The sequence below is a fragment of the Centroberyx affinis genome, unplaced genomic scaffold (genome assembly GCF_046629955.1).
Source record: "Centroberyx affinis isolate AG114_WGS23_722 - 3 ecotype Tasmania unplaced genomic scaffold, CSIRO-AGI_Caff_v1 ptg000297l_1, whole genome shotgun sequence".
Taxonomy (NCBI): Eukaryota; Metazoa; Chordata; class Actinopteri; order Beryciformes; family Berycidae; genus Centroberyx; species Centroberyx affinis.
This window is the reverse complement of record NW_027278975.1, coordinates 360,733-383,716: the sequence shown is the minus strand read 5'-3', so window position 1 is coordinate 383,716 and position 22,984 is coordinate 360,733. Positions and strand designations below refer to the sequence as shown.

At 40.7% G+C, this 22,984-nt stretch overlaps 2 protein-coding genes across 6 annotated transcripts in view; one reads left to right on the top strand and one right to left on the bottom strand.

The window, feature by feature from the left end:
• adgrd1 (adhesion G protein-coupled receptor D1) overlaps nt 1-9,570 on the bottom strand; it is a 28,758-nt gene extending 19,188 nt beyond the window's left edge. The window contains exons 1-12 of one of the 2 annotated variants that reach the window (XM_071515036.1): nt 9,154-9,570; nt 9,000-9,036; nt 8,480-8,596; nt 7,645-7,743; nt 7,005-7,127; nt 6,668-6,844; nt 4,608-4,865; nt 3,225-3,292; nt 2,450-2,608; nt 2,268-2,318; nt 1,523-1,646; nt 1,034-1,141 (exon numbers count right to left, since the gene is read on the bottom strand). In XM_071515036.1, the coding sequence (XP_071371137.1) occupies nt 1,034-1,141; nt 1,523-1,646; nt 2,268-2,318; nt 2,450-2,608; nt 3,225-3,292; nt 4,608-4,865; nt 6,668-6,844; nt 7,005-7,127; nt 7,645-7,743; nt 8,480-8,596; nt 9,000-9,036; nt 9,154-9,228 (1,396 nt within the window). In that variant the 5' untranslated portion in view covers nt 9,229-9,570. The remainder of the gene's footprint in view (nt 1-1,033; nt 1,142-1,522; nt 1,647-2,267; nt 2,319-2,449; nt 2,609-3,224; nt 3,293-4,607; nt 4,866-6,667; nt 6,845-7,004; nt 7,128-7,644; nt 7,744-8,479; nt 8,597-8,999; nt 9,037-9,153) is intronic. The other variant, XM_071515037.1, reaches the window with a different exon arrangement.
• Nucleotides 9,571-10,850: 1,280 nt separating this feature from the next.
• Nucleotides 10,851-18,558, top strand: stx2b (syntaxin 2b). Of its 4 annotated transcripts, XM_071515009.1 has the most exons (12): nt 10,851-10,897; nt 11,088-11,247; nt 11,355-11,429; nt 11,525-11,624; nt 12,557-12,631; nt 12,776-12,849; nt 13,305-13,413; nt 15,928-16,001; nt 16,311-16,448; nt 16,786-16,896; nt 17,161-17,280; nt 17,474-17,612. In XM_071515009.1, the coding sequence occupies exons 2-11, from the start codon at nt 11,206-11,208 to the stop codon at nt 17,254-17,256; spliced, it is 894 nt and encodes a 297-aa protein (XP_071371110.1). In that variant the 5' UTR covers nt 10,851-10,897; nt 11,088-11,205; the 3' UTR covers nt 17,257-17,280; nt 17,474-17,612. The 4 variants fall into 4 exon arrangements, with proteins under 4 accessions (XP_071371110.1, XP_071371109.1, XP_071371112.1 ...); XM_071515008.1 differs by having other exon boundaries at nt 10,858-11,247; XM_071515011.1 differs by lacking the exon at nt 17,161-17,280 and having other exon boundaries at nt 10,858-11,247; nt 17,535-18,558.
• Nucleotides 18,559-22,984: the final 4,426 nt, after the last annotated feature.

Here is a 22,984-nt window from a genome sequence, read left to right as displayed (position 1 = left end):
CCCTCAACCTCAGTGACTGTGACAACAAAAGCTGGCTGATTTCTAACAGATGTATGGTATATACGCTGTAAAATCTGAGAGTTTTCAACCCTCCAAAAAATCATTTCAACAGAATGCCCCCCATCAAGTCCCACAGGAGATCAACTTTCCTAAGGAAGAGAGAGAATAAGAGAAAATGTAATAAAGTATCTTAACACATCAATGTGTAACACTTTCTATGTACTTAATTGGGATATAAAACCTCCCCTTGGAGCCTTTCATACAGGCAGCCAGGTATTCAAACCCATGAGTTAGCTTGATCCTGGCTCTAATGTGTCAGCAATAACATCTATATTCCATTTCTGATAATAATCTTTTAATGTATTATTAAAATGGTTTATTCCAATGTTAGTATGGCAACACAGTGCATTCAGGGGCCAGGTGGAGCCAAGGGAATCTGACCTGAACACAAAGTCAAACAAACACAGTTTTAATGCCCACCATAATTACTGCTTTCCCTCACTACCACCACAGCAAAAAAAGTGAGCTAAGTAAATAAATGAGTTCACTATGTGAGTTAAAGTGTATTCTTTTTAATGAGAGAGGTAAGTGGAGAGAAAGTGCTTTCTCTCGTTCTCTCTCTTTTGAATAAAAGAATAACTGCCAACACTAAAGTCATAGCTGGATTTCTACAGCGTACCATAAAGCCACACAAAAGCTCTCATGGCGCTCCTGTCCTACACTTTATGCTATGTGAAAAGTCTTAAATCTCAGCATAATAAATTACTGGCCAATAACAAGAGCCTCCCAGTTGGGCAATTTTCTCTTGGCAGAATCAGTGCAGCACTAATGTGCAGCATTCACACTCAACTTATAGAAGCTACTACTATGTGTTATTGTGTATTATGTGTTATTTTACACTGAAAATCCTCAAGCTGGGATGAGTCTATGTTGTGTGGAATCAGACACACACAAAACATGTCATTGGGAGTGAATGTAGTGCATAATGTTTACACAAAAAGAGCGAAACCGATTTCAGCTTATCGGCACTCACACTGCATGGTGAAAGCCTCGCCGGGCACTGAGATGTAGCTCTTGCCCTGCGTGGGGAAGCGGTAATGCGGCAGGTTGTAGTTCTGCGGGAGCTTCATCAGAGAGTAGTCTGTGGGGGTCAGAGGTTGTAAAAAGCGAGAACTGGTGAGTCCAACACAGAGGGAAACCAGGCAACTGAGCTATCTGCTTTCTCATGGGTGGATCAAAGATGTCATGCAACCCTCGGGAGAACGACACAAGCAAGCTTGTCTGCTGGCAAACAAAATATTATGCCAAAAAAAAAAAAAAAAAAAGACCCACACCCGTGAGAGGTGGGGTGGAGGGGGCTGACACATGCTTATCCGACCCCATCTTATCCTCTGTTGTATTAGAACAAGAAAACGCATGAGGTCAGCTTGACGCTCCATGTCCTGCTTTTCCTAACCATGTCTTCTTCAAACACAAGCTACAAGCGGTGAGTCACCTTATGGGGCGCTGACACCATACTGACCTGCAACGAAAGATGTTCCGCCCAGGGAGATGAGAGAGTTCGGGCTGGGCTCCAGGTTAGTCACCATGTGTTCCATCACTCTGTCCACTGTCTCGATCAGACCGCTGACCACAGGGGTGGACTGCTGCTCAACAACGACCAGTCGGAAAAATGTTAGGGGATTCACAGGCGCTACTTTCAACGTGCACGGCTGCTACATTGTAAAGTGCTCATATCAACTCATCAAATGAAAAAAAAAAAAAATGTTTTGTGATAAGCCCATGAGGCAAAGAAAGACATGCACGTGTTATTATTATAATCACTGCCTGTGTTTTCTGTCTCGGATGATTTTCTGTCCCATGAAAATGTCATAGAGAGTGAAATTTTCTGACTGCATCTGAACAGAGAAGGTAATCACGGGGGATTTGATTGAACACTGTATTGTACTGTCCAAGTCCGGCATTCTCATACACATCATGAACATCTGTTTCAGCTTGCTCATACGCAAACAAGCATGCTTGTTCTGAGCACTCTGCACTGTAAACCACAAACTCGTTCAAAATGTCCTTCTTCAGGCAATACCCTGCTTGCATGTGAGAGCGCTGAGTTTGGGCCAGGATGGGTATACAGTACTATCATACTGCGGTGTTAGAATCTGAAACTCACAGTGCTCTAAAAAGTGCTTTGGACTAAAGTGTCCACCGGATTGCATGTTAACGTTATGTCATGTTTGAACAGTTCACAACAACAGCGTGAACTCATTTACCTCTGGCACTTCTGGAGAAGACAGCACTTCCTCCACACTTTTGAGAAAAGCCTGGGCGGAAGAAAACGCACATCATGGAACTGTTGCATCATACGCACATGGGTGGGCATTGTATCTGCGTGTGAACTGGCTTTGCATGTGCATGCGTGTGCGTGTGTGTGTGCGGGTATGAGCTCCAGTACCTGCGTGAGGTTGTTGGCAGTGTCGTGGGGAATGCTCCTATTGGGCAGGCTTTGCGGCAGCGCCTCCAAGAAGCCCACCACGGGCAAGGACGGGTCCCGGGAGCTTTGGAGCTCCTCGCGCTGACTGCTGATGACAGGAGGACTCACTTCAGCGGCTCTCTGGGGAGGCAACACATCAGGCATCAAACACACTTTACTGTTGGGAGGCAGTTTCCGAGAGAGCGGCGAGTTCCAGCACACACTGGATGTTTAATGCGACTGCGAGCCCAAGTTGGGGGAATACTCTTTGGACAGGGCTTGAAGTGATTCAGAGTGTTGCTCCTTTTCTGCCTCGTGCCCTACGGGGAGCCATTTTGTGCGTAGTGTTGAGCAGCTGTCTCTACTTTCTCCTTTTTTCTTTCTGCTTCTACCTCCACAGCAGTCCTTTAATAAACAGGACGAGTCCATTCACATGTGCTCTCAATATCCTTTTTTTTTCCCAGCCCCAATTCCTCAACCTTCAAAAGAAAACAATAGTTCAATAAGAAATGAATTGTTTGTGTTTATGATGGTTCAAGCAAAAGGCCTCCACCTCATTTCCTGCACGACTTTTGTGCGTGTTTTGTCCCAAAAGAATTTATTCAAATGCATCATACCATATCATGCCATTTCTAAGTGAAGAAATACTAGATAGTTCACAAATAGACTAGAGCATTAATGTCCTGTCCTGTGCACATTGACCACAGAGCCTTGCACTACAGATTGGAAGGTAATGAGTCAGAATGGATCAACTCACAGTTGTTGCCGTAGTCGAAGTGACTTCTTTGGGAACATCGGGTGTTGTGGGAGAAACCATGGCTTGACCTGGAGGGGATAGTAGTAAGGACTTGAAAAGTAGGAACCACATTGGTGGCCTGTAGCTGGGTGGAATTTCTGTTGGATTTCACCTTCTGGAAAAGTAGCAGTCTTTGCTAAAATAATCCCTGCTTAAGTAGAAAAGTAACTAGTTTTATTGTAGTCTTCCCATTTGAGAGCCAGTTGCTCAGAGCCTTTGTTGAACCTGCGCAGGCAAGCTGTTAGAAAGTGTTGGGATTTGTTCAGCATCCAATTTTAACAGTTTATGATGGCTGGAACAAGCCCATGAAAAGAGACAGGTTATAACTTCCACAAGACTTTGATAATCAAGCACATAACACTCAGAGCTACTGTACAGGGCTAAGAGGTACTGGATACACTTTGTGTCTTTCCTGTCGTTTAATAAAAACAGTACTATAGCTACCAGAAAATGGCCATATATGGATGTACATTAGAGGTATCAGTCTGAACCATTCCTGCTCCTCTTTGTTCGATGCAACATTTTATATGTGAGCTCTGGAGGAGTAAAAATATTTTTCTGTAACCATAACAGTCCTGCTCTTTGCGTCTGGTAATGGTCTATGGAATATATTGCTTTTGGTAACGACTTCAAGGCAGCACGCTCTTTATGCTTCACACATCATGACCAGTTGAAGCACTAACAGTACACACTAATGGGCTCACAACATTACCAGTCACACAATGGAGGAGACAGCCCACACCCTCACTAATCAGTATGGTTCACACACAACAAAAAGTGATTCATCCTTTTCTATGAGCAAATGTAAATTTGACCAGGGTCTGGACAATATTTCCCAGGCTACCAAGGAAATTTGATTTTCTGTGTTACCATACAGCAGAATAATATTATTTCTAAAATCTAGTAAATGTCAAGAGGATTTTTTTTCTTCTATTTTGTCACAAACGTGGGTGCGAAAACAAAAACAGAAAAGAGTCATTTGGTTTTGTCCTAGTTGGTTATAACCTGTCATTTTAAATCAAAATGATCTGCCCCCTGCAATCCCGCATGCCTCAGCACTCTAATAAATACTTATAAGGCAGAAATATGTGAGACACTGGCACTTATATGGTGGAAGGTCATGTAAATGTGAGAGGCATGTGAGACTATTTGAAAGGAGGGTGTATTTGTACGGTTTAATGTCTTGTTGTCATGCATGAACGCTGTGGCTGGAATGTGGCGAGGAAAAGGACGGAAATTGCTTTTTAACCCCTATCTCCTCAGAGCACAGCGGAGCGAGGAGGATCAGTATAACAGAAGTTTTGTGTTGTTAAGTGAGAGGAAACGCTTTCGGTGGCGTCCTACCTATGGCGGCGTTGTAGTACAGAGAGATCTCGTTTGGCGAAAGGGCCCGTTCCCAGATGATGAACTCATCGAACGCCCCCGTCACATAGTGGCCGTAGGCTTTGTCGTTGCCCGTTCCAATGACAAGGTCTGGGTACGGGTCGCCGTAGTTCTCTGACACGCTGCCGGCGGGGTCACCAATACTGAAGGTCCCATTGATGTAGACCTTCAGACCATCTTTCAGAGTCCAGGTGAAGAGAATGTGGGTCCAGAAAGGCCCTGAAGGAGAAAACAGATATATTGTAAAATTAACAGGCATTACAACACTAAACATTAAACACTGATCTCCCGATTCGATTTCGATTCACAAGGTCCCAATTCAATTCGATTCAATATCGATTCAATTAAGGGTCTTCAGTTACAATACCAATACTGATTAGATTCTCTGAGAAGGAACCCTCTATAATATGGTGCATTACTTAAAAGGTTCATGTTTAACATTGACAATTGGAGAAGGGGAGGCCCGCTACAATTAACGTTTTATGAAACTCTACACACATCCACTGAAAAAATGCACAGATTACAAGATCAATCTCTGGATTTTAAGAATCGATATCGGATTGTCCAAATGAAAATAGCCCTAATTACTTATATAGCATTTTAAGTAGCACTTACTATAACTATTTAGTTACAAAGTGCTTTACAAATGATAAAATAATGCTGAAAAAAAAATGGAGGTAATTAAAACAAGAGAAAGGGGATATCATCAAAAACTAAGGAAGACACAGAAATGCAGTCATTGTTATAGATCTTCATGTAAAATCTTGTTTTGCTGGAACACTATAATGACTTACAGACGGCTTCCCTCATTTTGACACAGCAAAACACTGTATGTCACGTCAACATTTTATTTGTCCTTTTCTGTTTTTTTTCTTCCCTACGCAAATCAGCCCTGTGTGCCCACAAAGGCTGGAGGCCAGAGTCTCTTCTGGCCCTGCAGACTCTTCCCAATCGATGTTTACAGCACAAAATCCTTCAAAGAAGAAATTACTTCCCCTAGCTTCTCTGTGGTAAATTGACAATAAGGGGAGTCCCAGAAGACAATACATTCACTGTCTGAAAACAAATCTGCCAGAGGAACAAAACAGCCAGAACACATCTATGCCTTTGTGGTTAGCTCAAATACAAACCATATGTGCTGGAGACCACCCCCCACTTACACGTCTGAACTCTGTCTTTCGCTTTTTTTAAATTTCTTTGTAGAGTGTAACATTCATAGCCTCCGCTGACATTACATTACGTTGGTTGCAGGGCACCTAAAGGTTTCATATTCTATGGCCTCCAAAAGATTTTCCTCACTTGTACAAACCAAGAGAGAAACAAATTTTAAGATTATGTTGTGAAATTTCAACATTTTACGCTGTATGAGAACCAGATGATGTTTGATCCTCTGTAACTGAACACGAAATTCAAACTTGCCCTCTGAGTTATGACGCCTCTCAAACACAACCTTGAGTAATTGTAGCAAAAACAGAGATGACAGCAGTCATTTGAGAACATCATTACTTTTACTGACCTGTTTCAGATTCTAACTCTAACTCCAAGTCTCATATGTTTTCTTTCATCGTTTCAAAATAGTTTACCAAATCATTTCATTTTATTAGAATACCAATGCTATGTTTATTGCTGAATCTGAAAAATTTAAATTGTCACACTCTGACCCATGTTACGTTTCTCATTGCATCCGTCTTGTCTTTTACAAATCACCAAAGCTGGACAACATTATCGTATTTCAATCAAGAGGGCAAATGAGAAATGACCACATCTAATTACACATCCATGATAATTGTATGTTTTGTGATAGAGAAAAACATTCATAAAATTTCTCCTAGTCATATCAACTGTCTGTGGCTACATCTGGTTTCAGTTAACCAAACCATGAGTGTAATTGCATAACTTACAGTTTATGGTTGAAAATAAGAAATCCTCAAAGGCCAAAATACATTCCTCGTGGGTGCATATGGGGAACTCACAAATAAAAAGAGCAGGGTGTAATACAATGGCCAACGTATTCACAGTACCTGGAATGCTGATATTGGCCTTCCATCTCCTGTGGCTGCCTCTAGTGTAAAACTCCACATATCCTCCATAGTGATTAGCATAGACGGAGAAGCCGTTGGAAATGACTTTCCCTCCAGAGGCTACAGCAAAGCGCGACTGTGCCTCATGGTTTTTCCAAAAAAAGGAGAAGGTAATCCCTACAAAATGATTACAAATCATTAGTAGACATCAATAAAAGAGATTAGAAATGCCATTATAATAATTTTTTTGGCCAGTTTCTCATATGTATAAATTACAGTTCAATTGATACTAACACGCTATGATGAAATTTGCCAATAGGAGCGCGGTTGCACTCACCCTCAGGGCCGCACAAAGTAGGGTCACTAATGCAAGAGTTGTGGTAGCTTCCAAAGTGGAGAAATGTACCTCCGTTATCTCCATTCAGAAAGATGCCCTTGTTGACCATTCCTTCAACAATGTCTGCAGGAAAACAAAAGGCCAAGGAGATAATTTTGCCTGAAAGTGGGGAGCAGTGTGTCTTCTAGCCAGCAGGTCTACTTAGTGCCAAACATACTCTGAAAGTTCAGCTTTCTTCTCATCAAGTTATCCAACCTCCCTAAGTAACAAACTAATCACAAATTTACTGTCTTTGCAACTGATGAACTTGAGGATTTCACAGCTTTTTTTGACATTGAATTAAAGACATTCAACAATGGCTTAAATGTTTTACTGTGTTACACTTCTAGCTTGACTAAAGCTAGCAGGCTGTATTGCCAATGCAGTCTTAAAGGATTGGAGACAAATCCTAAACAATAAAAAACTAACTAAAGAGCAAAGATTCCTCATCTCCTCCTGCACAGATGAAACACCTCGTAAAGAGAATAGTGTGAAATGTTCAGGCCAGCTCTAGTGAGCTGTATGTTGATACAGAGAGGACAACAGAGGACAGCGGGTGACAATGCACGAATGAATTTCAGAGAGCAGGAGTGATCCTCACCTACTGTTGCAGAAATGTTAGTGTAGGCAGAGTCATTGGTATACACATAGGAAGAGTTATGGGAGGAAGGTAGCACAGTGTGGTTGTGGATTCTGAGTGCTGGACAAAGACAAAGGAGAAAAATAGTGATTCACACATATACAGGCACAAAACAGCAGACACAAGAGAACAGTGAGAGACAGACAATTGGAGGCAATGGGAGGGATGTGGTGTGCAGGTATGAGATAGAGTGATGCTGAGCTCAGTGCGCGGTGGCAGCGCTCAAGGAGGTTCAGCTCATTTCCCCTTCACCTGAGGAATTTCCTAAACTCAGAGTGAATCACCAGAGGAAATACTCCACACATCATTCTGAAGTCTATACCTGATCCCTCTACAAATTCATGTCTTGTACTTCAATGACTGTTGTAGCTACAACACTATGGATGGCTGCAGACCCAAAGTGCAGGAAACCAGTAAATGTCTTTCAGGCGATTTGAAATCAATTTCCCTCACAGTGGCCAGTATGCTCTGTCCTTGACCGATTTGAAAACAAATCTGAAAGATCTGCATCACATATTCCAGCGGTGATCTGTCCCTAAGCTCTTGATCCCACTTTTACTAATGTAATGCAGCGAGCTTCAACTCACAATAATTTACTTCACACACTGAGATATTTTGTCAAATCATTTAGAGCTTTGAACACAGCGGCACCTTTAAAAGCAAGTACTTGGTGGCTTTAGAACAGAAAAGTGCTGTGGCTGGAAGGTGGGTGGTGAACAGCTGAAGACCATGCGGACAGCGAGTAGAGTGTTCCCCCTGTGTATAGGCCTATAGGTTTAAGTGTATATGCACATACTTATATTACTGCCGTTAACATGACCTGGCCTGTTTCCAATCTGGTCCCACAGTTCACGGATCCCGTCCACAGCATCCAGAGGCCAGTAATGTGAAGCTGTGGCCAACACCTGCAGGCCTGGACGGAGAGTTCACGGTAAACAAGGATCCAGAAGGGGCTTTTCCCCTAATCAAGCTCACTCCCATTACTCACAATTTGTTATTTTCCTGGCACTCCGCCGTGGATTTTTGGGGATTAAAAGATTGATAATAATGAACCGAACAGCTGTTAAAGTTGTTTATGCAGACCATTCTTATTAATAAGAAGACCGGTAAACAAAACAATTACATTCACTGGGCTGGAAATAAGCAGCTGGCCAAGCATATATTTTATCTTCACGTTTTGGTTCTGTAATTTGTTTTTAATTAATTTTAGTATGATGTATGAATTTTACCTTCTATCTTACAAATTGGGAAACTTCGCACAGTATGGAAATACAGTAAATCAATCACATCATCCATCCAAAAATAGGTTTTATTACCTGGATGCTTGAAAGGTTGTACCACTTGACCATAAACCTGAAAAGAAACCAAATATACTCATACAGGCTGCCATACAAAATATCTATGGTTAGACAATACAGTTATGAGTAGGCCTAATTGTCATAAATTGCATTTTTTTTGTTATTAGCCTACCTTAATACAGGAGACAAAGGCTGTAAAAAGGTGAAAGTGGAATGAAAGTTCCATAGCTCCTTGAAAATTTGACATCTACCATATATAGTCTACTAGAGAAGAATTGTTAAATCCGCAAATAAAGATGAATGCAACAGGAGTCACTCATTATTCCAAGATGCTGAAAACTGCTGATCAGTCCATGTGTCCAATATAAAAAACAAATAAAAACAACAAAAAAGGAGAAAAAGAATCAATTTAATCTTCTGGCATGAGGCAGTAAAAGATTTGGACTTTCATGATAAGGTCTTTAGTCCAACATACACATCCATGCAGAAGTCAGTAATCCGTCTCTAAAAGTGTTCTTTATTCCCAGATTTGACTGGTGCTTGTTTCTTGGAGTTTGTTCTGTGCCTGTATCTGGAAATTGCAAGGAGTAGAGAAATTCTCCGCGGAGGCGTATTGGGTTGTTGGACTGGACGTGGGAATTCAAAACGTGATGTCATTTTTGGATCATCTGAGGAGGGGCGTTAGAGCTGTGCGTAAATGGCATTTTTTGTGCGTAATTGGAGATTGCGCGGCGCATGAATGAGATCAAGTTCTGCGCTGTATGATCTAAATAGTATTCAGATAAAAAATACCCATAAATATGAAGTCTTATGACGGGTTTAGATATTGGGACAAGTTACAGGACAACACCGTCAACAACGGGGATGCTGTTGAAGATGGGCTGGAACGGTCAGCAGAGCCAGTCTCTCAGATATCTTCCAAACTAATTACAACTTCTTCTGCATCACCTAATGGTTTTGTGAGTTAATTTCCAACCACTCCTATTGCAACCCATACGAAAATGAACTATAGTAATCCTATAATTAATTTTAGACGGATGCTATACAAATGTCACAGCAAAAATAAGAAATGCCTATAGGAATATTGTAGGAACATTATAGTGATGCCATGGGGAATCAAAAATACCATAAAGTACGATAAGGTTACTATAGGCTCACTATTGAGTACCACAGACACACTTTAAGTCCATAGGAAGATTATAGAAATATTATAGCCTAGTGATTGTTCGTTCGGGTTTGTTGAAGTGTCCAGTGAGATGTGGGCCACAATTCTGTTAATTACTGTATGTAAACTATTGTGATACCTTACATGTTACCCCTGTGTGGGGGAATTGATAGCCTAAGCAAGAGTAAAGAGCAATATCAGTCCCGTACTTGCATATTAAGGTCAACAGAGCCACCGTGTGGCCAAGTGGCCAATAGTTTTATAACTACTCCGTTATCTTTTATTTATCTAACCGTCTCATATAACAGCCGGTGACGAAAAAGTCACTTAAGTATTTCTGTATTCTAATAGGGATTTGGCCTATAGTGCGTCTGTGGCACACAATAATGAGCTTATAGTGACCTTACAATACTTCATGGTATTTATATATTTTTTTTTATCTCTTATGGTATCACTATAATATTCCTAGAGATTTGCTGTGATATCTACCCATCTAAAATTAATTATAGGATTGCCACAGCTGTTTTTCGTAATGGTCAGATTAATTTATTTGAGGTTGGACTCAGTTTCGCCCCTTGAGGGAGGGAGGGAGAGGGAGAGAGAGAGAGAGAGAGAGAGAGAGGGAGAGAGAGAGAGAGAGAGAGAGAGGGAGAGGGAGGGGGAGAGGGAGGGGGAGAGAGGGAGGGAGGGGCGTATCCCGAAGAAAGTGAAGCGGCTTGTAGTGTGGATCTACTATGGAGTCTTGCGCTCGGTAAGAAATATCGAAATATAGCAGAGTAGGCCTATAGCAGAGTTACTTCAGCCTTTTCATTTCTACAGCGTTTAATTTTTAGACAGAGTTTTAACGAATTCAAACTTTTAGAGCATTCTTTTGTGAAAAGGAAAAGCAAACGAGTTCTCTTTCTATTCCTAAAACCTAACGTTGCCATTGTATTTCCCAGCTATACTGACCTATAATCAGCCATAGATTTAAGCCTACAATGTTACACTACATACGGAGAATCTCAGGATGACCCAGCGGCTGTTTTGCTAGAATAATCTGGTCAGAAGACGCGCTGCATGAGCGCTGTGATGAAGGATCGACTGGGAGAATTAACTGCTGTGAGTAAAGACAAGCCTATGCTTTTTGGTTTAACTGCATAAAGTTAGGTTGGTAAACAGCCAGGCTGCACAAAAGTTACTTTAGAATACATTTCCTATCCGTACAGAGCAGGACACAAGCAGAGGAGGATGTTGCAGTCGCGGTGGACAGAGATGGCTTCATGGAGGGCTTTTTCAGAAGGGTGGGTGAGACTGATGCCCTCCAGGGTGTGCACAGGTTTGAATACTGGGATAATCCAAGGTATTGACCGTGTGTGTGTTCAATTATTTGATTTAGGTGGAAGAAGTTCGGGGACTCATTGATAAGATCTCCTACCAGGTGGAAGAGGTGAGGAAGATACACAGCATGATCCTGTCTGCACCCAACCCAGATGACAGTAAGTCTGTGCCCTCAAGAAACATGTAGAGAGAACATGATGCATTTGGTTTGGATGTTGTTTGGACATCTGTAGAACTTCCTGGAGTTATGTATGTTATGTAACGAATTGTCTTGAGAATTGATTTCTGGAGTCTGACTTTGGAGCTGCACAGTGACAATACAACAAATGTCTGAACTTCCTTTGTTGCACTTTCCTCCTCATTGTAAGTGAATGGCTGCCTGGCCGGAAACCTATGAAGGAAACAGTCCCTTTGCCCAAATTCTCACACTCCATTCAGGGGTGGACTCTGACTAGTCCTGTTAGGAGTAGATTTCAACATGCTGTCATTTCCAGATCTTTGTAGGCAACATGCTTTGACATCAGACTACGCACATTTACTGTAGTTACATAGAAACAGCTTAAAAATCTTTAAGATAATTTAAAGTTCTGTAACTGGGAGATGTGTGAAAAGGACACGTTGTTTATTTGCACTGGTTATAGTTGGAGGCAGACTTGTGATGCTTTGCTGTTGCAGCTGTGAGAATCAATCGGCGGCCTTGTTCAGAGTCTGAGCTGAGCCGAGGCCTGAGGAGCCCATCAGGAGCCTGCCAAGACAAAGACCCTTCAGTTTCATGTGCCACAGCATCATCAGTCTTGCCTCAACGCTATGTGGAACAGATTATGTTTAACACAGGACGCGTGAACTGTGAGCCAGATGTTTGATCATAAAATGGATGACGTGGAAATGGTCAACAGGGAATGAAACAATAGGGCTAGGTGCTTTGTGAAGTGTGAACTCGCCAATATTGCCACAGGGTTGTTGCCAAGTTACAAGACGAGGCCTACATCCAATATTTACAGGAGGGGGAGCCACAGTGATTAGTTGGATGACATTATGTTTCCTCATCACCAAGCCCAGTGTTACATGTTTCCTATTTATTTTGTGCAAGGAACAAAGGACGGACTCAACACGCTGACCAACGACATCAAGGGGAATGCCAATGTTGTGCGAGCTAAACTAAAATGTAAGTCATCACACTGAGACAGAGTTATTGCTCAGGATGATTGAGTATTCATCAAATATACCACACTAAAGCTGCATAATGACAGTTACATTTTGTCTATAACTCTGCTGCCCTGCAATGTATCATAACTCTTTTCTTCTGAAGCTATGGAGCAAAGTATGCCCAAGGATGACATTGCCAATAGATCCTCAGTTGACTTCCGGATCCAGAAAACGCAGGTCAGGAAACAAACCCGTAGCTGCTAATTACTAATATGTCGCCCGTATACGATCAACATCATCTCTCTCCAACTTGTAGACAGGAGACATCAGGAGGGAAAATGGGACCATAGGTTCTTTTAGTTTCTTCCAGGTTATAGAAAAGGAAAGTACCTTTATTATCTCCAATCCCAATCCCAAAATTCACCAGCCATGTCCACCATTTTACCTGCTAGATAGGTTTAGATGATGCTTAGTTAACTGCTAGAGATTTGACAACCTAGCAGCCAGGGCCAAAGATATAGCAGCATTTGGCTGGTAGTTGTTTCGAACCTTGCTTGTAGGCCACAACTTGTTGCAGTGTTATTTATTGCAGTATTGTGTTAGCATTCTGTCAGTAAGTGTTTTGTAGTGTATTACCTTTAAAGCACAGTTCCCTCCTCTGTCGTTAACGTTGTGTTTTCCCTCGTCTCCAGCACACGGTCCTGTCCAGGAAGTTTGTGGAGGTCATGACCCAGTACAACGAGACTCAAGTGTCCTTTCGGGAGAGGAGCAAAGGAAGGATCCAGAGACAGCTGGAGATAAGTGAGTTACAAATAACGAGCCCCCTGGACCCACATTAGGACAGGAACCAAACGCCTCATTTAGAAAAATGTTCCTTGACCGCATCCTGTGGTGTAAACCCATTTAAAAGAGTAGATAATAGAAAAACAAGTTAAATTGATATCTATAGGATTGATACATTTTGTGTGGCGATAGAGAATAGTTTCAGCTTTGGATACATCACAGAAAATTAGAGTAAAAGATGAATGTAAACTGCTAATCTTGATAAAGTACAACTTTGACAAGAATTTGGTTGTAAGTACAACATTTGTGTGTACAAAACATCTGAACTTAGAGATAAGTGAGTGACAAATAATATCCTGAAGCCCTGTTAGGACAGGAACCAGGAAACAGACCACACCTAAGAGGTTTCCTCTCAGTTCCTCTGGACCTTAAACCTGTTGATAAATAGACACCAGCAGGGAAGGCATTTTTCAGGTTTCTTCAGGCTTTCACCTTTTCTTTTGCACATAACAAAGTCACAGTTCATTCCTAAAAGGAGATTTAGCTGTTTTTCTGCTTTTTAATGCTTTCCATGTTCCTGATGATCACATTCCTCCATTAGCATTTTATTTAGATGAGATTAGATTAAATGAAACTTTGATCCCTGTTGGGAAATTGGGCAGTTGTAGCAGCAAGTCATAATAGGATCCATCAAAGAAGAAAACAAAATAAATAAGAATAGAGAAAATGGGCATTATATAAATATATGCAACCGACAATCCCAACATGCTGACTTATCAAGTAGAAATGTATGAATGAAATATGCTAAAAAAGTATAGATTCCAGCATTAACAGGACGTGCAAAAAAGCAGCATTAGTATCCGAAGCAGAACTTACTCATAAAGACAATGTGAGATTTGTGCATTATGAAGGTGGAGAATTATAAAAATGATAGAAAATATTAATATATATGCAATATATAACAATGAGAGGAATACAAGTGTTCTCATACTGGAGTTTCAAGTTTCACTTTGGTTGTGTTCATTTACTCAGTGTACCTTTTTGAGCTAACAGATGATTTGATTGTTTGTTTGTGCAACTCTGCAACTATCTTCTACCGATGTTCTGAAGAACACATTTGAACCGAGACATTTAAATTCAAAATGGTAGTGGTGAGCAAATGCAAGGAAACTGTACAACACCCGCGCATGATGTTATGCACATACAGTATGAGGAGCACAAGACAACGATGGATGGCAAAAAATAGGACTTGCTCCCACAGTCCCTGCAGCCAGCATTAATGAGAGGCTGTAGCACTCCACACTGCAGACGGAAGAGCCTGACACTGGAGACGCCTCGCTGTGTTTGCGTTGCCTGGGTAACGGGCAGAAGGTTCAGAGGCCTGTGTAACACTAGTTCACCTGTCTTTGACGTGGCCACATGTACCTTTGTCTGTGCGGTCGTGGTCTAGGCCTGATATCATTAATTTATATCACTCGCTTGCGATAAAGTTTTTGCTTGATCGTTATTGATGACAGGTAATTGCGGTGTGTTGTGCCGCGCTCGGCAGCGTCAGTCGTGTCTCTCTGAGGAATAGCTATTGCAAAACGTGTGTGTGTCACAAGCACCTGCACAGAGACCTGTCTCTCCAGGGACGGTGTTGTACGACGGGAGGGAAGGCTATAGGAAAGGAGGGCTTTCTGTTTATAGAGTTCCAGCAGCTGTTTCTCTATGAGGGCTGCAGAGTTCCTTTGTTCCTCAGACAGTTAGTAGTCTAATCTTAGTCACAAACACAGCCATTATCCATGAAGAAACACAACGCCACAGTGTGAATAATTGTCCATAATTAAACATTATGATTATCTATTCTTTAGGCAAAAAGGAGTCCACTGATAATTAATGTGCATTGTTAATTATTGTTGCTCTGGGAAGCTTTGCAAAGATTTATAGTGGTTCATTGCAAAATGGTGTATTATTCATTTTGGAAAAAATTTGCCACATAAAATTCATCAGTTAACATTTCAAAACCACAGATGGTTCTGTCCTCAAAAACTACTCTGAGCAAAAGTCCAAAGGTGACTCATAACTTCAATAGTAACACTTGATGTGCTTTACTTTCATATCAACAAACACTTTGTCAAAGCACTTGTCATTTTTTTTCAAAGGGGGGATATCTCGTTTTGGAATGAACCGTTTCATTGAACAATAAAAACATTTCTCATCACTTGAGGGAAAGTCACTACCATTTGTGTTCTTTCTTTCTTGCTGTGTCCCCTGGGTGGATAACAGAGAGAGTATTTTTCTGTCAGCTAAATCAATAGAGCCATGATGAGGCATCCTACTCTCCTCACACAGCAGGCTTTGTACAGAAGAATCACCAGCAACAGCACTAACAACCAACTCTATTATCTCAGGAATATAAACAAGACAACAGTACACTTTTTATCCTTTCCTTGTGGTGCTATTACTGCTGTTCACCATTAAGTGACAGATCAGATTATATTAGGTTCAATTCATTGCTGGATAATCACTGCTAGTTATTTATTATTTCAGCTGGAAGAGTGACCACCAATGAAGAGCTGGAGGACATGTTGGAAAGTGGAAATCCATCAATCTTTACTTCTGATGTAAGTTTCCCCATGCTCTGTATTCTCATGTCCGGAATCAAAGATATTAACGCCATCTAGTGGGGAGAAGTGAGTTAACATCCCAGTGAAGGTTTGGGGGAAACAATCTAAGCTGCTACTATGCTGTTCTTTCAATAAGAGCTGGGGCAAATTATTTGGTGATTTGAAATTACACTATCACCAAGTAAATTGGCCTTGAGCCTCGATACCGAGACGGTGTCTGATTCCCTTACGGACAGGAAATTGGTTCTTCAGTGTCACACAATTTATTCCACTGTGTCACCCTCTATCTTTACCCTCTCTTGTCAGATCATTTCAGATTCTCAGATCACACGACAGGCCTTGAATGAGATCGAGTCGCGGCACCAGGACATCATTCGTCTGGAGTCCAGCATCAGAGAGCTCCATGCAATGTTTATGGACATGGCGATGCTAGTAGAGACTCAGGTAATGGCTAACTCTATAGGAGAACTTGCCTAAGTAAAAGATGCAGACTAAAGCTTCCCATTTTCATTATGCCCCTGCCAAATATTGTGATTTAACACTAGTGTCATCAGTTAATGTCCACTATTTCGTACTATATGACTTATTTGGTCTCATATGGATAGTCTGTCTTATGTCTCGCACTGTCTCTTTGCACTGTATTTGAGGCTCTGTTGTCCTATCTAATGTACCAGCATGTACTTTTAAACTCTGTAAGCTGCCACTATGTCTCCTCACCAATTCCTCTACATTTGTCCTACTTGACAAATAAATCCATTCTGATTCCGACTACGATTTACAGGGGGATATGGTCAACAACATTGAGCAGAATGTCTCTAATGCGGCTGAATACATTGGCCGTGCAAAAGAAGAGACCAAAAAAGCAGTGAGATACCAGAAAAAGTCCCGGAGGGTATGAATTCTTTCCTAACCAACGGTCACACGCTGACGTTTTCTGGTTCACATAAGCACTGTACCCTGCTTCAGATGACACAGCTTAGACTAGGCAAATTAAATAGTCTACTCATATTAGCTAATGAATTATAAGTTGCTTGTCATGAATTGAAACATATGTGTAGATGCCAATATACAGAATGTCAAAATGTCTTAATGTCAAAATGTTTACACTTGTATTTTTAGTTTAAATTGAAATAACTACCTTTTCTTTACTTGGCAGAAATACATTATCCTTGCCTTTGCTCTGTTGATCCTGCTTGCTGTCATTGCACTAATTGTTGGCCTGTCTGTTGGACTAACCAAACCCCCTGAATGAGACCTACTGTGATTATTGCCTGAGGTAACAACAACACTTCATCCACATGACTTCCATTCCGTGACTCCAACATTCATTCATTCATTCTTCTAATCTGCTTAATATTTTAATGTATTTTTAATAGCTTGACATTCTTAGCAAGCAACCCCATCCCTCCAAAAGATTCTAGGTAGAGCCAGGAACGTTTCTGACTACTCTTTTGTGCTCTTTTTCACAGAAACTTCTTTATCTTGCCATGTGTGGAGGAGCAAGTTTCATCCTTTTACTCATCATATTAGTTGGAGTCTTGGAGTGATGGATTTCACTCTTCAGAACCTCAAAGCAGTCAGCTGTACCTGTAGCACTGACCTGGGAACCAGTTCACAGTAAGACTGCCAATCAATATCCAACAGCATTACAGAGAGGATCTCTTGACCACTACAAAGTAAGTATGACGTGTGTGATCTACCTGTCTTTACACCAGTAACATCAGACCTCATGATGCACTGTTTTGCTAGAGTACTTCCATGGCAGCTCTATACAGCTAGAATGAAGCACCGTGTTAGCACATATCCTTCACTGTCACTTGTGATATAATGAACACTGACAGCTCATCAAACATACACCCTGGTGTACATTCCTTATTGCTGCCATGTTTTCATGTTGCAACCGGATATCACTTTCAGACTTTTCTTGGCCTAATAAGCTTAATATAAACCAGAAATTGTAACAATTGTAATTGTTGTTATAAAAGATCAACTGTTTAATTTGTGTTGACATGTGCAAGTGTATGTTGGTATGTTCTGTTGTTCCTTTTTATATTAAATTCATGTGAATTGAATGTAAAACTATAACAGCTCAGGACTCCTTTAGAAATGGAAAGTCTAATGCAATACATCTGTACCCACTGTAAGCATTAGGCCTGCAGGTTAGATTAAATTGTGTCCAGATCTGCTGAAAATGATTGATCAATCAAATGGAATCCATCACTTGATTTAATACTGTTAAATGAACAGTTACTGCACAATTAAAATGTTTTCTAATATTTCAATCTTTTTGACACCTTCTGACCCCAAAAGTGCCTTTTTGACATTTGACATGAAACTTTAACTTATTTGACTGTATTTATCACAATCGCAGTGTGTGATGACTGGAATATCAGTTGTGTAAAAGTCATGCTGTAATTTAGGACTGTTGACTAATGTTATTTCAAGAGCACACAATTTTTCATTTTGATACAATGCATCTGGTTTCCTTTTATTTTTGTTAAGTTATGTCTTGTATTTTATATTGAAGCAGAATAATTAAGTCTCATGTAAGTCCAAAAATAAACAGTAAAAAGTCTTTGTAGAATTTATTATTTATTTACTTTTCATATTGAAGCTGGTATAGTATGCATCACACAATAGATATAGGATCAGATATTCTGAATTGCAAACACCTCTGAATATGTTTGCCTGCATTAAGTTGATTTTCTCTGTTCCTTTAACTCTCCAAACATTTGGAGATACATTTGGAGTTTGTTTAGAGGAAAATATGAGGAAACTCAGGGTGCTGTTTACTTCTGGACTAATGAGCACTTTGCACAAAGCTCTTGACTTCCGTGTAATCAACCAAACAAGATTAGTGAAGAAAGTGGAAGCAGGTCCCCAGAGGGCATGTTCTTTTCTCTCTTTGAATTAGATCAAAGAAAACTTCAGAGGTGCATTTAGAGTGAAATGCCAGTGAACATCCTCAAAATCTGCACAAGAGGAAGCTTCCAGGTCACTGAGCAAGTTATCCTAGATGTCAAGTCAAGTGATATCATGAACTGTGATTGGACTTGGACACACAGATTTGATTGATGTGACGAACAATTTATTTGGATGAGCAATTTTTGTGCTAATTTAAGGAATCACTGCTTTCCTCTGATTGTTAATAACTACACTGAACTGATACATTGTACTGAAGTGGAGGCTGAAACTATCTATTGTTGTTTACCAGTACAATAATAATAACTGAAAGAACATTTTAAGAAGCATGCAGGGTTTTTTTTTTATTCCAATTTCCTCATATTATTTTTATATTGTATACTGGCATTATGATGGAGTGTGAGCTCAAATGGAGTCTGTTGGAGTTAAGGCCACTGAGGAACCATTTGGGTTTATATGGAAAAACATTAAGATGTTGAAGTGGTTCTTCAAATAGAGATGGCTCTATTGAGTACCATTAAAGAACCTCTAAAGAACCATCTTTTATGTTTTAGTACAGGTGGAATTTGCACGCCGATAATATATTCCCTTCAGATTCTGTTTTGTTGGGCTACAAAGAAACGCAAAGAAATCAAACTCTGCTTGCTACTGATTCTATTCTTTATCGTGTTCGTCAACTATTTGTATTATTCTCAAGATCATGGAAAGCAGATATAAAGACTAATCTGTGGCAGATGCAGTAGGTACACAGAAAAAGGAGGGCTTTTTGGTTAGGCTAGTGGTTTTAATATTGCTGATTTGGAACATTTCATTCATTCCTAAAGGGTTCTTTATAGCACCATAAAGGGTTCTGCTACAGCTGAATTAACCATTTTCTTAATTCAGTTACTAACTAACTTTCCATCAAGGGACATCAACTGCTGCTGTCTTTATGGAAGCCAGAGTAGAGCCTGTATGTGGAGCCTACAGCTGACTGGACAATAAGAGGTTACTTACTTACTTGTCTCCTATGTGCAGACATAACCTAGTTTCTCGGCCCTCATAAATTTGAAAGGGCAACATGATGCAGAGTTATATAATTGAATACAGAAAACACTGTGTGGAATGGGGGGAAGAAACGGAATGTTCACCTGACCAGTGAGAAGGAACCAAGGAGAAACAAGCATCTCGAGCTCAGAGACTTTGATTGCAGACTCTCAAGGTGAGGCAGCCGGGAGGCTTTACGCTGCTTGGCCTGTGTGGAAGTGATTCAAATGACATTAGAGGGCTGTAGGCACTACTTGAAAGGATTTTCTGCGGCTATGCTTGGTATGAGATAGGTCTATTATGTTACTGCTCTTAATTTAAAAGGGTAAGAGTGAAATGCAGAGTGCTACAGAAGAATACTTGGTCTAAATGGAGTTGGTGCACACAGGGTGAAGGAAAAGCCCACAGCTATCAGTCTCTATTGTCATGTTTTTGGAACACACTGGACGATAGTTGGGACGCCATTTCAACTGTCTGCTGGAGTCTGGACAGCTGCAAGCATCAGAGGTGGGTCTGCTCCTGCTCCCATTTGGTTAAATAAACAAACGTGCCCTTTCCCATACAGAAAAAAAAACACATTTCACATGTAGGCTACTTCATGATATGTTTAGAGAGATTGTACGTAAATTAGCCTAAAATGCATGTGCATTTTTTTAGTGTATATAAAGAAAATGTTATTTCCAGTGTCCAAAATATATTTCTAATGAATGTCACCTGCGTGTACAATGCATTTTTGGCCAATTTGAAGTGTATGTGAAATGTATTTCTTGTAGTATGGGGTTGGCCCAAAGTAAAGTTCAAGTCAAACGACACTAACGTTAGCTAACTAATGTGCAGACTCGATAGTCAAGTTGTAGCCCACATTTCTTGTCAAATGTGTTTCCTACCTTTTGTTTTCTGAGGTCTACAAAAACCACCAGCTCACATTTCTCGACCGGAAATGCTTCAGGAAGGCTCACCTGTCCCGTTTAAAAGTGTAAGCAAACATTAGCCGAATTCACGATACTCAAACTCAGTAACGGAATTACTTGCTTTTGGGTTACTTTGCCTCCATACTGTACGTGCAGTTAAATAATCCGTTTATTCCAATTTACACACCGTACATATTTTGTGTAATGTTAGAATCTACAAACTGTCAGTCATAATTTTAAGATGTGTTAAATTAGAGTATTATATAGTCAAAATTGTGTCGACAAGCTAAATGTCTTCTTCCAACATGGGACCGAACATGCTTTGGAATATGTAATCACCATTGTTTTCAGCGTAACCCTGCATATGAATGTATAGGCCTACTTTTCTCATTACGCATATCTGTGTCTGCTATGCTAGTACACTGCACCTACATCAGCTTTCATCAATCAGTGCATACAGACAGGCCTTGTTTCTTCTATTGCACAGGCATACACTTTGATTTGACAAGTTGCTCATTACTGTTCCAAACATGCAGGTGTTACAGGAACCCCCACTCTGCATGCCGGTTGCATTATTCAATGAATGTCAATGATAACTAGAAAAGCAAACTCCTTTCAAAAGAAATAGACTACCTCTGTGCTTTATCCATCACACAAAAATGCACTGCATGCAGCCTTCCTCATTTTTAAATCACAAAAATATCATTTTAGTATTTTATGTATTTCATGTGGCAGCTGTGCCATCTTTGCTGTCTCTGTCACTGACAATAATCCAACATCCATTATTATGTAACTCTGCTGAATACAGATATTAATAATCTCAACATGCTGGAGTTATGACATCATCCGTCGCTGCTGACCATGACAAGCATTTGGGGAAGCATGCAAACCGTACTGTCATGGTAGGTTCTTGTGCAGAACAAACTGAGTAACTGTATCATTGCGATTTAATGCTACCGATGCATGGCTTGATTTACTGACGCAAGGCTTGATTTGATCTCTGTTTTTTTATGTCAGGGGACAATGGGTTGTCAGAAGGCTTGCAAGGTGGAGAAACTCCTGAAACAGTCTCAGAGGGAACTGCTGTGGAGTCAAAGACAAAGGTTAGCCATAGCTGAGAAGAACAGCCGGATGAGAGACAGAGATAAGGTGAGCAAGGTCTCTGTTTGCCTGCGTGTCGGTTTAGAGCTTTCGATGAATAAGCTTTGATTCAGCCATGTCTGGACACCGGCAGGATCAACACTTGTTGGTGCTTGCAGCCATAATCTGACCTCACCCTGCACCCCTCAGCCAAAGCTCTTTACAGTCCTCAAGGCTCATCACTAACAAATGTGACCGTATGTGGCTCTCAGTGATCGTATGCTCATTTGGATTCCTTATACAGTTGATGGAGCTATTAATCAAACAAGATACTGTAGTGCTTTTATTGCAGTGGTATCTATTTGTCTGCAAATGGATTACCTAACATGTCATTATGTAACATGTAGCCTACTACATAAATGTGCACTACTGCATGAGCATACGATGTGTCAGTATGTTTTGTATTCATTACGTTTGGGCAAGTTTGCAACATTTTTTGCGTTAGTCATACCCACAGAGACGGGGCAAAAACAGGAAAATAATACGCAAGCCAGATGCTTCTCCCTTGTTGCTAGATTCCCATACAAACCATGTATTTTTAGATTTTGGTTAAGCCAAATCTACCTACTTATTTTGTATTTTTGTAAGCCTGCTGCAGTCACAATCAGAACTTGCCAAGTATAACGGCCGCGTTAGGAATTTGACTCAGTTAATCGGTGGAGACACATTACAAGACAGTAACATAATACAGGGTAAAAGGTTACATGACCTTATATACACAGTGCAGACAATACATACTATATGACAGTAGACTAAACAGAAACACGTCAGAGAGATGCATTCAAAGCTGAAGAATTGTTCCAGTGTAACAGCATTGACACTGTTGGTGACAGTAATGATTGGGGTAGTGAATGACTGGTAGTGCTGTAGTCCTGTGCACCGTAAACTCTCAATCAAGAGTCACTTGAACAGAATAGGACTGACCTGAGAATGCCGTGAAGCATCGGTAGTGCAGAAACAAAATGACACGGATGTGCCAGT

Coding starts and splice junctions, on each gene's coding strand:
- stx2b (XM_071515009.1), top strand. CDS start 11,206: ATGAGCGCTGTGATGAAGGATCGACTGGGAGAATTAACTGCT. Junction 11,248..11,354: donor GACTGGGAGAATTAACTGCT/GTGAGTAAAGAC, acceptor CTATCCGTACAG/AGCAGGACACAAGCAGAGGA. Junction 16,897..17,160: donor ACCAGAAAAAGTCCCGGAGG/GTATGAATTCTT, acceptor TTTACTTGGCAG/AAATACATTATCCTTGCCTT.